This window comes from Terrapene carolina, unplaced genomic scaffold (assembly GCF_002925995.2).
Source record: "Terrapene carolina triunguis isolate 2854851 unplaced genomic scaffold, T_m_triunguis-2.0 Scaffold633, whole genome shotgun sequence".
Classification (NCBI taxonomy): Eukaryota; Metazoa; Chordata; order Testudines; family Emydidae; genus Terrapene; species Terrapene triunguis.
The window spans coordinates 3086487-3100415 of NW_020664984.1; the positions used below are offsets into that span (position 1 = coordinate 3086487).

Below are 13929 nucleotides of genomic sequence, written 5' to 3' on the forward strand. Positions count from 1 at the left end.
TTCTCCCCATTACTGACACTGCTAGAAGAAGGCAGGCCTCAGATCTTGCAGATGAAATGAGGAGTGAGGAACCTGATGACCTTCATAGAATCTACAATGGTTGATAATGTCACCAAAAGCTACAATGGTACAGGGATGACATTCCACACACTGTTTTAGATGTTGCTGAGATTAAAAAAAAAACAAAAAACACTTTTGCAGGAGAAAAAGAAAGCTGAAGTATGGAATTGTTAAAACATGGTTCAGTTCTCATGGCTCAGGAGACACCATCAGCTTACAAAACATAACTGTCTGAAAATTTACCACTTCTATTATTAACACCTATAAAGAAAAAGGGAAAGAAAGAAAAAAAAAAACCACACCTTTCTCCAGCATTATTCCACTTGACAACACTTAGTGAATGGTGAGTTTCACTATTTCCATTATATAATCAAATTGGCAGGTGGGCTCGAGGACAGGTAAAGTTGGGGGGAGGGATAGCTCAGTGGTTTGAGCATTGGCCTGCTAAACCCAGGGTTGTGAGCTCAATCCTTGAGGGGGCCACTTAGGAATCTGGGGCAAAATCAGTACTTGGTCCTGCTAGAGAAGGCAGGGGGCTGGACTCGATGACCTTTCAAGGTCCCTTCCAGTTCTAGGAGATATCCTTTCCTATCTCCAAAGTTCCTGAAAACTACCAAAGTTTCAGTCTGATAGCTTGCCCTTTAATTTCTGTAATATCCATCTCCTTACCTGGAGATCTAGTTGTCCTCCTTGATGCCCATTCATTGCTAGAAGATCTTTGGGGTCGTGGACTACACCTCAGAGGATTTCTAGATCGTTGTGGTGACCTAGACCTGTGTCTAGGGCTAGGACGACGCATCTGCCTTGGACTTCGACTTCTTGGTCTTGCTAACCTGAAACGGCCAGGGCTCCTGGATCGGGATCGGGATCGGGACCGGCGAAGAATGTGGCCAGAGCCTGATCCTCTTGAATGCCTAGGACCAGGACTAGCAGAGTTGGAACGTCTCTTTGGGGTCTGATTTTCTTTTCTCTCGCCTTCATTTCTGTGAAACAAAGGTAGATGACCAGATTACCCAAAGTCGTTCCTGATCTAATTTGAAAAGGATCAATTCAATTTAAACAATCTGTTGAATAGTGCTAATCAAGCCTATTAGAAACAGATGAGGAAGTAGCAAATGCAAAATGTGAGGACAGGAATAGTGGGAAGACAGTGCAGTGGGAGAGAAAGGTAAAAGAGCTATCACTGCAGTATGAGGCTGTATACTAGATTTCATCTTAGTGGAATGTGAAATTAGAGAAAGGCAACCTGTAAAATCTTATTACTGATATCTCCATTAAAAAACAACGTTTTTATATTACGTAGACTAATCACAGTAGTTAAGTAGAATCATAACACCGCCCTGTGGATGGAAGATCCAGTAACTACTGCTGAACTGGGAACAATGCACAAGTAATACATCAAGGCCCTTGGAAAACAGCCAGCAGCTCTGGGTCTGACTGATACCTCTCAACAAAAATAAAACCTTGCACACCCTTAAGCCTATTAGATCCCTCACCCCAAAGATTGCTATCTAATGTTTGACACGTTCTAGAAGTAGGAACCTTTTCTTTCGCTTCGTTCTGTACTGCGCTGAGCATGTCAGCACTCCAAAACAATTAGCAACAACAAAAACATCCACTTGAAGTTTTAACATAAAATTCTCCCTTCACTCAATGTTTCAAAACTTAGTCAGTCATATGTATTCTCAGACAAAATCATTAATACATTTAAAAAGGTGCCTGTGCACTAGATCTGTTCCCAGTAATTTGTGTGTTCATATTTTCAGCCTTTTAACAAGGAGCTTCCCAAGAGAGATAGAATCATAGAAATATAGGGCTTGAAGGGACTTCGAGAGGTCCTCAAGTCCAGCTCTCTGGGCTGATGCTGCACCTAGTAAACCTAGACCATCCCTGATAGGGGGTTTATCCAACCTGTTCTTCAAAACCTCCAATCATAGGGATTCTACAACCTCCTTTGGAAGCCTAATCTAGAGTTTAACTACTCTTACAATTAGAAAGGTTTTCCTAATATCTAACCTAAATCTCACTTGCCACAGATTAAGCCTATTACCACTGTCCTACCTTCAGTGGACATGGAGAGCAAATGATCAGAGTCCTCTTTATAACAGCTCAACATATTTGAAGACAGTTTTCAGATTCCCCCTCAGCCTTCTTTTCTCAAGACTAAACATGCCCAATTTTTTTAACCTTCCCTCACATGTGAGGTTTTCTAAAACCTTTTATCATTTGTTGCTCTCCTCTAACCTCTCTGCAATTTATCCACATCTTTCCTAAAGTGTAATCCCCAGAACTGGATACAGTGCTCCAGCTGAGGCCTCACCAGTGCCAAGCAGAGCTGGACAATTACCTCCCATGTGTTATATACAAAACACTCCTGCTAATATATCCCAGAACAATATTTACCTTTTTCACAAATGCACCACATTGTTGCCTCACATTCAATTTGTGATCAACTATAACCCCTAGCTCCTTATTTCCATTTTGTATTTGTGCATTTGATTTTTCCATCTTAAGTCAAGTACTTTGCACCTGTCTTTGAGTTTCACCTTGCTGAATTCAGATAAATTCTCCCATGTGTCAAAGTCATTTTGAATTCTAATCCTGTCCTCCAAAGTGCTTGTAACCTTTCCAGCTTGGTGTTATCCACAAATTTTATAAGCATACTCTTCACTCCACTATCCAAGTCATTAATGAAAATATTGAATAGTACCAGACCCAGGACTGACCTCTGTGGTACCCCACTAGATACATCCTCCTAGTTTGACAGCGAACCATTGATAATTACTCTTTGATTATGGTCTTTCAACCAGATGGGTACCCATCACATAGTAATTTCATCTAGACCACATTTCCCTAATTTGCTTATAAGAATGTCACGTGGAACTATGCCAAAAGCCTTACTAAAATTAACATATATCACATCTATTGTTTCTTCCCTATCCCCTAGACCAGTAACCCTGTCAAAGACAGAAGTCTAACATTTCATGATCACTTTCATGCAAATTGCAATAGGCCGACTTCAGGAAACAGAAAATCATCCATCTCTTTCCTGATTTATATACAAGACAAGCTAAAAATACACACACAATTCTGAATAACAGAATATTCTGATTGTGCTGAAATATAAATAGAATTAAGCGACCAAGAAAAGTAGAGATTGCAGTCTGTTTTCAAATAAAGTTGTTTCAAAATTCATGTATGCATAGATCTTAAGGTCAGAAGAGACCATTAGATCATGAAGTCTGACTTTCCATATAACACAGGTCATAGGTAATGGTGACATACTATCTACTGAGCCCAATAATTTGTGCTTGACTAAAGGATATCTGCCAGAAAGGCATCTAATCTTGAGCAAGACAGTACAGCTCTCCATGCTTTTCCAGAGACTGTTCTCTCAGCCTTGTACTTTTCTCTGAAAGAGGAGCCCCAACAGTTTAGTACTGCTGTTGCGTAGAGAATCTATGATCAAGTATAAGAAACCCTCATTTAACATAACTGTACAATAAAAACATACGGGCACCATAGCTATTACTTACAAGCAGCAAACTAGGTTAGGGAAAAGTAAATCATTATTGTATTCATTTCTTATTGTTGGAGTAATTGAAAATTGCCTTATTTCTCAAAGGCAGTTACCTCTTCGAAGAATGGACCTCAGGATTCCAATCAGGATACCTGTTTTTAAAATAAAATAGTCAATGCAACAAGTTGAACTTGCAACCTGAACTACTCTAATATGAGATTTCCAGCTATGTTCCTAACTTATTTACACTGCAATAGGTTATGCAGCTCAAGTCCTGGGGCAGCAACAACTGTAAGTATATAATGTTAACTTAAACTCTATCATAATTACCCAAAACAAATAAGGATGATCGATACATACAAGGCTAGTTAAAGAAATATGACAGTGATATGCTATACCATATGACTACTGTAAAAAGCAACAGATCCAGACTAACACGGCTACCCCTCTGATACATATGACTACTGTATAAACGTACACACAAACAGAAATCCCTTACTGTTGACGTAACTGACGGCAGCTCTCAATGTGAGCAGGATTATTCTGATGCTGAATCCAATCCTGTTGGAGAAAAAGATATTCACAGAAGTTTGATTAATGTATAAATGCCAAAATTTGTACAAAATTAATATAAAGCAAATTTTTCTATTGTGTCTTCCATCACTGGCAAAATTTTAGTTATCAAACAATCTGATGTTTTGTTCAACTCTCTCATCTTAAAATGGCTACATTTTATACTAAATAAAAAACCACTAATATCACATTAAATTTGTTAACGCACACACATACAAATGAAGTCTTTAGCAGGAGTTACATAGAAACAATTCATTACATTAAACTAATCAGCAATTTATTTGCTTCAAAAGAGTGAGTTGTTTCAGTCATCATTACTTCAACTCCATCCTTAGAGGTTTTTAAGGTCAAGCTTGACAAAGCCCTGGCTGGGATGATTTAGTTGGGGTTGGTCCTGCTTTGAGCAGGGGGTTGGACTAGATGACCTCCTAAGGTCTCTTCCAACCCTAATCTTCTATGATAACTCAAAAAAAAACCTTTAACAGCCAGTTATGTATAAGACTATTAGCTATCATCTAAAAAAATGTTGTTACTTACATTGAGAAAATCTGACAAACCGAGAAACTGTATAATTTCAGCAAACACAGATGTGCAATTTTAAGATGTTAGATATCAAAAGCTAAGTCATTAAGACTTATGCCATTATATTAATGCCTCAAAAACTCAAGAACAGAATTTTAAAATGTTCATCCTTACTTATGCATTAAAATATATGGTAAACAAAAAGTTTATTTTAAACTTCTATTTTATGTCAGTTAATTCACGTGGAGATGAAGCATTTTTTACCATGTATAAACACTGAAATATTTTTTATTTATATTTGGGAACATTTGGCTGGAAATTAATAGCTGTGACACTATAGCCTAAAGGACCAATGTAAGGCCTCACACCTGCATGTGCTTAAAGTTAAGACCATACATGAGTAGGCCAAATGAGACTAATTAAGCTTTGCAAGACTGGGGCAAAAGACATTATTGCCTAATCTACACTAGCAAACTGACCTACCTTTTGTTGAAAATTATTGGTACCAATGGTCAGTTTGCCAGTACAGACAGCTAATACGGGCCCAAACTTGTAAAAGTACTGAGTGTTCTCAAATCCCAATGAAAGTTTCCCTAAAGCCAATTTCCATTCCATTTTAATAATGGTTTAAAAACAGATATTATATATTGCAACTAAATATGTAAACTTTTACAAAATAGCAAAATTCTAACATAAAACCAGTTTTGAAACAGGATGAAAACCAGTTTTAAAATAAATTAAATTGAAGTCCCATGCTACCAAAGCCACTAGTGTTCCTTGTTGCAAGAACACAGTTACTGGTAAAAGTATATTATTTTTCCAAACACATTTCAGAGTTTATACAGTATATTTAAAAAAAAAATCACGTGTGAAATTTTAGAATACTGTCCTGTCTCCCTCCACATACCAACAGAAGTTATCATGATAGTGCAGAGAAATATTTGTAATGGCTTTTTTCTTTTAAAGCCACAAAAAGGGAAATTCAACTAACCCTGTCCTCAACTAGATCTCTCCACTTAAGTAACACAGCAAGTTTGGTACAAAACAGCACCTCACTGCTCGGCACTACCCACATATCAAAACAAAAGCATGAGTTACAAACTAAAAAAAACCAGAAAATTCAGGTGTTGAAAGTTTATTTTTATTTAAGTCTGTAAAACAAAGTTAACCAAATAAAACTTCTTATACGTTTTTTTTAAACCAGTCTCAGAGGGGTTGTGAGGATTCATTACTAGTGTTTGTAAAACATTCTGAAGATTCAAAGTGCACAGTATTACTCATACTTTACTATTAAAATGTCCTTAATTAATATTAACACTTGTTTTGACAAAATATATTAAGAACTTTTTTTTTTAAAGAGGACTCCTCTTGAGATTGTTTTGCTTCAGGAACAAAAATATTTCAGACTCTGAGACACTACCACTGCCATAGCTGACTGCAGAACTGTATGCATAGCAAAGAACACTTAAAGATTGCAACTTGCAATAAAATACAAATCAATTTTCAGAAAAACTATTTCTCCCAAATATCAGCATCATTTTTCCTATTCTTAGAATAAAATGTACCTAGGCTTAACATTTGTAGCTAAAAAAACTGGAGATTAAATTGATTAATCTGTGGAAAGAAAGGGAAAACAATTAATCCACCCATCTTCTTTCTGGCCCCAAATGAGAAAAATCACCACTCATTTTTAGGGAGGGGTGTAAAGAGGCCATTTTGTTTCCAAGTCTCTTTTTAGCTAGCAATCCAACTAGCATTAACCAGAATGGCAGACAAAGTGATACATTCTCCTCCCTTACAAATACGCTAATCATTTGCTCTGAATCTTAACTTCCCCAATTCCCTCTTGTATTTCATATCATCATTTCCAGTGTATTCCTTCCAATTTCCAATCTGATTCCCTAATCCCCAAGACTATCCCTCTCCCACCCTGCTATACAAGGATTTTCTTTCTGAAAAAGGTATGGCCCAAGATCCCTCTATAGCATGGTAAGTGTTCCTCTTTCAGTCAGTCAAGCCTCATCTACATTAGCATCACACCTGTGCTCTTGTGCATGCCATTCTGCTGCAGAATGTTATGTAGAAGAGCTAGGAATAAAGATGAATAGAATCATATTTTGTCCTGTGAACTAAGTAATGTATGCAGAAGCATACACATAGTTCTCTTGCAGGAAGAAAAAGAATTTTCACATGATTTCATATTGAATTTAAAATCCAAGAAGTTTCAACCCAAATAGATTTAAAACAAAGGTTAAAACACCTAAAATAAAATAACTAGAACATTGTTGCCCTATTATAATATCCAATGAACATGTAACAAATTCATTCAACACTGAAATTACAAACCAATCTCATTCTAAAAATAGTGAGGATACTGACATTTTTAAAGCTATAATGTATTTCTACTGTACAATTTACCTAGAACTGTGATGTTAAGTCATGAAGTTACATTTCCTGGATATATTCACTAAATGAGTTAGAACAATCCTGGTTATTTTATTTGTTGCACAAGAGGAGGCTTTTCCCTTTCTTAAAAAAGCTTGCTTATTTTGAAAGAAAAAAATAACACCCCAAAAAAAAAAAAAAAAACACACTGACAGATAATCTGAAGAATTGCCATCCATTTTTTTCTCTAACAGAAAAATAGTTTCCACCTGAAACAAAAGGCTGTAAAACAAAAAAAAATGGAAGTATTGAGTGGACAGACGGGATTCGCAATAAAACAAGTCATCGATGATGAAACTCAAATTTTCTGGCTTTAATTTTTTGCTGGCAAAAAAAGAATTCAGAACTCCAACTTGACTGCAAGACTTTTACACCAAACAGCGTTCAGCACAGCAACCCCGGTCAGAACCACAAAAAGGAACAAAGGCTTGGAGGTGAAAAACAATATGCATGCAATCAACTTATTTGGGCCACTCAGAAGTTCAAATCTTTATTGCTTCTCTAACCTCAAGGAGCCTATCAGGTTCATCATGTGCTGTGAAACTGACCAGTCCCATAAGATAAAGCAGGGTTTGGCCGAGTCAATACTTAGACCACACATGGACAGAAAGATACCACCTCAAGTTGTGCTGGTGGCACTCTTCTCGGATGTCAGAAAACAACCAATACCCCAGCATGGTAACAGGACTTTGTGATGCTGCTGGTGACATCTTCATAGAACCAAGGCATTGATCACTTGTAATTATTAGAGAACCGATGGCCAGTTTTTGTAGCAACAGTAATTTTAACCCCAGTGGTCCTTGCCAAACTCCACTATGTGTAATTACATTATTCCTCAAATTCCTTCTACAATTTGAAATGGCTATGCTATTCTTCACTTTCTGTTCTAAACTGTGGTAAGGTTGTTCTGCACTATTAAACTGCTGCATTCCACTCCAGAAATGGCTGCATTTCAATGGTGGCAGGAATGATAATACATATCCCTTACAAGGAAGTTGTGAGGTTTAATGTTGGTAAATGTTATGAGGTCTTAAATAACTGTGCCAGACAGATGCAAAATACTATAATCTTTCGGTTTTGTACAGCTATTGCAATAGAGAGGCATTAAAAAACTAATTTCAGATTAAAATGTTGTATTGTATCAAAGAGACAGAATGCTAAACTTCAGAATACTGTGAACATCAGGACCACCTTCAGCTGTGATCAGACCTCACAAGTTAAGCAGGGGTATGTAACTGCAGGGACACCCACAGGGAAAAGCCTAGGATGGTTCAGGTAATAGCATTAGCACTTTTCCCTCACTCATAATTGAACCAGTGCTCCAGGTAGTGGTGGAAGAGCCAGGCTCAGAGATGGCTTCTTTCAGATGAGACAAACAGAAGGTGTTGCTCTTTGGAAATCCAATGGCACTTTCCCCAATAGCAATAGTTAACCCTAAAGCCATTGCAGAGAAACAAAAATTCTTTGCATCTGTCTTCATGGCTCCGGATGTGAGGGAGATTCCCAAACCTGAGCCATTCTTTTTAGGTGACAAATCTGAGGAACTGTCCCAGATTGAGGTGTTATTAGAGGAGGTTTGGGAACAAACTGATAAACAGTAATAAGTAACCAGGTGATATTCACCCAACAGTTCTGAAGGAACTCAAATGTGAAATTGCAGAACTACTAAATGTAGCCTGTAACCTATCATTTAAATCAGCTTCTGTACCAAATGACTGGAAGATAGCTCATGTGATGCCAATTTTTAAAAAGGGCTCCAGAGGTTATCCCGGCTGTTGTCAGTAGCTACCGGTGTGGTGCTCTGCTCTTGTTCGATGATAACAGTCCGCTGCGTGCGTGTTCCCTCTGTGTGCTGCACCAGCTCTGCGCAGATAGGTGACACAGCAAACCCCGAGAGAACCCCCAAAGACCACAGACTCTAGTAAGGTACGAAGGAACCCGAGCCAGGTTTATTGTCAAATGAAGCACAGTAATAGTTTCCCGTAGACTCTACAAGACATGCTACGAATTTGTGCCCCCGGCAATGGACTGGCTCAGTCAGTGGCAGGACTTTCCACTGCCCCCTAGCCCAGACAAAGATGTGCACTCCGAGGCCAACTTTTATACAGTTACAGGACAGATTACTCATCCCTACTGACCCTTGGCTCATTAGGGTGCTGTCTCCTCCTTTGATCATGTTGTTTCAAACAGATCTATCCATCATGTTGTCCTTTTGACCCTGTCTTTAAGATGCACCTGCCTGTTCCTTGTTATCTCTGTAGAGTGTTCTGATGCCATCTTGGCACAAGTTCCTCTTATTAGCACTTATGTGTGGATGCACCTGCTTCTAGCAACCCTCTTCTCGCCAACTTCTGTGAGTGGGGCCTGCCTCTGGCTCACAGCCCAGCTTTTGCTTAGCAATGCCTGGAAGTACTTTGGTTCAGGCTTCAGGCCTCAGACTGGGTCTCTGACAAAAGAGTTTATGTTTCAGGGCCTCATCTTACTACACCGGCAATTACAGGCCGGTAAGCCTGACTTCAGTACCAGACAAACTAGTTGAAACTATAGTAAAGACCAAAATTGTCAGACACCTAGATGAACATAATTTGTTGGGGAAGAGTCAACATTGTTTTTGTAAAGTGAAATCATGCCTCACCAATCTACTAGAATTCTTTGAGGGGGTCAACAAGCACGTGAACAAGGGGGATCCAGTAGATGTCGTGTACTTAGATTTTCAGAAAGCCTTTGACAAGGTCCCTCACCAAAGGCTCTTAAGCAAAGTAAGCTGTCATGGGATAAGAGGGAAGGTCCTCTCATGGATTGGTAACTGGTTAAAAGATAGGAAACAAAGGGTAGGAATAAATGGTCAGTTTTCAGAATGGAGAGAGGTAAATTGTGGTGTCCCCCAGGGGTCTGTCCTGGGACCGGTCCTATTCAACATATTCATAAATGATCTGGAGAAAGCGATAAACAGTGAGGTGGCAAAACTTGCAGATGATACAAAACAACTCAAGATAGTTAAGTCCCAGGCAGACTGCAAAGAGCTACAAAAGGATCTCACAAAACTGGGTGACTGGGCAACAAAATGGCAGATGAAATTCAATGTTGGTCAATGCAAAGTAATGCACATTGGAAAACATAATCCCAACTCTACATCTAAAATGATGGGATCTAAATTAGCTGTTACCACTCAAGAAAGAGATCTTGGAGTCATTGTGGATCGCTCTCTGAAAACATACACTCACTGTGCAGCAGCAGTCAAAAAAGCAAACAGAATGTTGGGCATCATCAAGAAAGGGATAGATAATAAGTCAGAAAATATCATACTGCCTCTATAGAAATCCATGGTACACCCACATCTTGAATACTGCGTGCAAATGTGGTTACCCCATCTCAAAAAAAATATATTGGAATTGGGAAAGGTTCAGAAAAGGGAAACAAAAATGATTGGGGTATGGAACGGCTGCCATATGAGGAGAGATTAATAAGACTGGGACTTTTCAGCTTGGAAAAGAGAGGACTAAGGGGGGGAAATATGACTGAAGTCTATAAAATCATGACTGGTGTGAAGAAAGTAAATAAGGAAGTGTTATTTACTCCTCATAACACAAGAACTAGGGGTCACCAAGTGAAATTAATAGGCAGCAGGTTTAAAACAAACAAAAGGAAGTATTTCTTCACACAATGCACAGTCAACCTGTGGAACTCTTTTCCAGAGGATGTTGTGAAGGCCAAGACTATAACAGGGTTCAAAAAAGAACTAGATAAATTCATGGAGGACAGGTCCATCAATGGCTATTAGCTAGGATGGGCAGGGATGGTGTCCCTAACCTCTGTTTGCCAGAAGCTGGGAATGGGCAACGGGGGATGGATCACTTGATGATTACCTGTTCTGTTCATTCCCTCTGGGGCACCTGGCATTGGCCACTGTCAGAAGACAGGATACTGGGCTAGACAGACCTTTGGTCTGACCCAATATGGCCGTTCCTACATTCTTAGATCCTGGCCAAATTGTGCTTCCTCAACATAATCTGTTACCTCAGCTACATAAGTTATTCTTCAGTTCCTGTCCAAGATCATGTGTAAGGTTACTACTGCTGGTGATATAGTGGTTGCTGCACCAAACTCCAAAAGGTAACTAAGTTTCAGTGCGGAGAAAAAACAGACTCCTATGTACGTTTAAGTTTATAATTCTGTATAATACTGGCAGCTGCTTTACGTAGCATCCTTTGCAAACAATCACCACTAATAATTTGAACTTGAGAGTCAGCTGTCTTCCTAGCAATAATGAAACTAGTCTGCATCCTCTTTGACATATATTTCCCAACTTCAGAAGAAGCTGAGGTGATGGGGATTTTCCCCACTTTGCCATTTCTCTCATCCTGTTCATAGTTCATTATATATCTTTATTTGTTATCACTGCATGCTTGCCTTTCTTCTTTTAGACTGTCTCAAGCTTTTCCTATTTGCTATTTTATAAAGTCACATTTTGCACCTTGGAGAGTCTGAATCAATTGCTCTGCAAAGTTGTGGCATACCCAAGCTAACAAAAAGATTAAAAAAATTTAACCTAAAAGCAAAACATCTGAAGATCCAGTTCTACCTTCAGGTACAAAAAAAACTTTCAATCATATACTTGTCTTTTCAGCATAACATTTATCATGAGTTCAAAGAGGACAATAAGATGGATGCATAGAAATCTTTACCTTGAAATCTTTCAATTGTAACTGAAATACAAAAAAACAGATGTTTTACTTGAAAAAACCAACTAGAAAGCTGAAAGCAAAAGTAATGTTTGGATTCATGAACTTTTTGGAATACATATGTATAGAGTGTTAACGAACTTTTGTTGAAAGAAAGATCTTCGTTCTTTGCTTTTAAAATCTGATTCCTCCCCACCCTTTGTACCTTTGTTTTTCCAAAAAAGGCTATTCAAGAATATCCTGGTTGTTTTGCAACATTTTCTTCTAAGCCACATTAATGAATTCTTGTGAGAAATTCTGAACTGTCCACACAGCAGCAACACACGTACATTAAATAAGGTTGCAGAATATTCAGGTTAAAAGAACTGCATCTCCAGTCAATACTTGCAGTATAAATATTTACTTGAATTTAAAAGGGACAAGTCAGCTTTTGTGGCCTGCATCATGCGGGAGGTCAGACTAGATGATCATAATGGTCCCTTCTGACCTTAAAGTCTATGAGTCTATAAGTGAGCTAGCTACTGAGTAGTTCACATCCAAGAGAATCAGCTACATAAGTTACTTTAGAAAAGAAAATCACTAATTACGAACCCAAATTTGTTACTACATTCAGCATTAAGTAACATTCTATTTTAATCAGAACCCCAATTTCTTTTTTTTTTTTAAGTTTTAACAATTTAACAGAATAAAAACCTATACATACTAAAACTAGAAGCACTGAAGCCCATTAATAAAAGGGTATTTAAAATACAGTTGTACTCCCACAAGTACAGAAGCTTCTCTTGATTGTCCTCAACCCCATTTACTCCTCTTTAAAACAAGGCAGTAGTAGTGCACCCGGAAATTCTGTGGAAGCTTTTCCCAGGTTTTGCAAACTTTTGGTAACACAGTAGAGGCATATTTAAATATATGAAAACCATGCTGAATTCTTTTGCAAATAGTTTTAAATAAAAAAAATCACCCTTTTTTTTTTTTAAATTATTTCCAACATCCTTTCATTTACTCCCCAAGGTCTTCTCCTCCTAGAATGATCTTCTCCTTTCCCCATACTCCCAAACTCTTTGAAGATTATTTTAAACACTGAAATGGTCTTTCGGTTTCAGAATTGAGACCCCAGTTAGATAAATGAAAGCAGTTAACACCTCTCAGAGCTATTCTTCAGTCTCAGGTAAGACCATGTTGCACCAATTCACATTCAGAGTGATATCTTTGCAAACACTCACACTGCTTTTTTTTTTTTTAATTGTTGGGGGGGGGGGAGAGACAACATGGAAATCTATCCTAAAACTGTGCTATTGTATAGAAATTGCTGTGTGTGTTTCTAGTGGCCTAGTTATGAGGTGTTAATGAAAAGAATTGTTATTTCTCTGCCAAATATAATATTTAAAAAAACAGTGCAAAAAGACCTAAGAGCCTTAATATTGATGTAAAGAACATTTGTGTGCCTATACAGTCATAAGAGCAACAGGCTAGCCAGTGAAGTTATAGAGGTGTCTGCCAGTATTAATATTTCTAATCTTTTAAAACCCACAGATCAGGAATCATACTGGAGCACAATATGCACAAGCTTCCACAAGTTATCTAATGCATAGTAAAAACTAATGAATAAGATAACATGTAACCATATGTTAGATACAACAAGTTTATACAGTAATCTTTGAAAAACACTCACCTTCATATGAGTGCATTCCATGTTACACAGAGAACACATATGTGGAAATATCCTTGGAGATGTAGCATAGTAGTCATTCATCATAGATGGAGTAGGAAGTCTCTTTACCTTCTGGGCAGCAGCCTGTGAAAACACTGGAAGCCAAGAGGCTTTCACAATTCCAAAAGGAGACTTAATAGGAGCTTCAACTTGTGTCTGGAAGTTCTTCTGACCTGAGCCAATCTGTGCATTAGATTGATTAGTCCCAGATTCATGCTGAATCCTTTCATGATGTCTTACAGCTGCAAGAAGTTCAGCTGAAAAGGGTGGATGGCTGATAGGTGGCATCACAGGTTGGGCCATAGGTGGCTGGGTCAAAGACTGCTGGACAATAGGCGTCATCACAGATTGGGGCATAGGCGGAATAACAGGTGGCATCATAGGCGGCATCTGAGGCTGGCTCATAGGTGGCATCA

General features: G+C 38.3%; 1 protein-coding gene across 1 annotated transcript; it reads right to left on the reverse strand.

Moving 5' to 3' along the window:
• Positions 1–274: 274 nt before the first annotated feature.
• Positions 275–13495, reverse strand: ZNF638 (zinc finger protein 638). The gene is made up of 6 exons (XM_029913436.1): positions 13475–13495; positions 11806–11826; positions 4080–4141; positions 3694–3732; positions 730–1043; positions 275–321 (listed from the first exon to the last, which is right to left on the reverse strand). Exons 1-6 carry the CDS (start codon positions 13493–13495, stop codon positions 275–277), a joined length of 504 nt encoding a protein of 167 aa, XP_029769296.1.
• Positions 13496–13929: the final 434 nt, after the last annotated feature.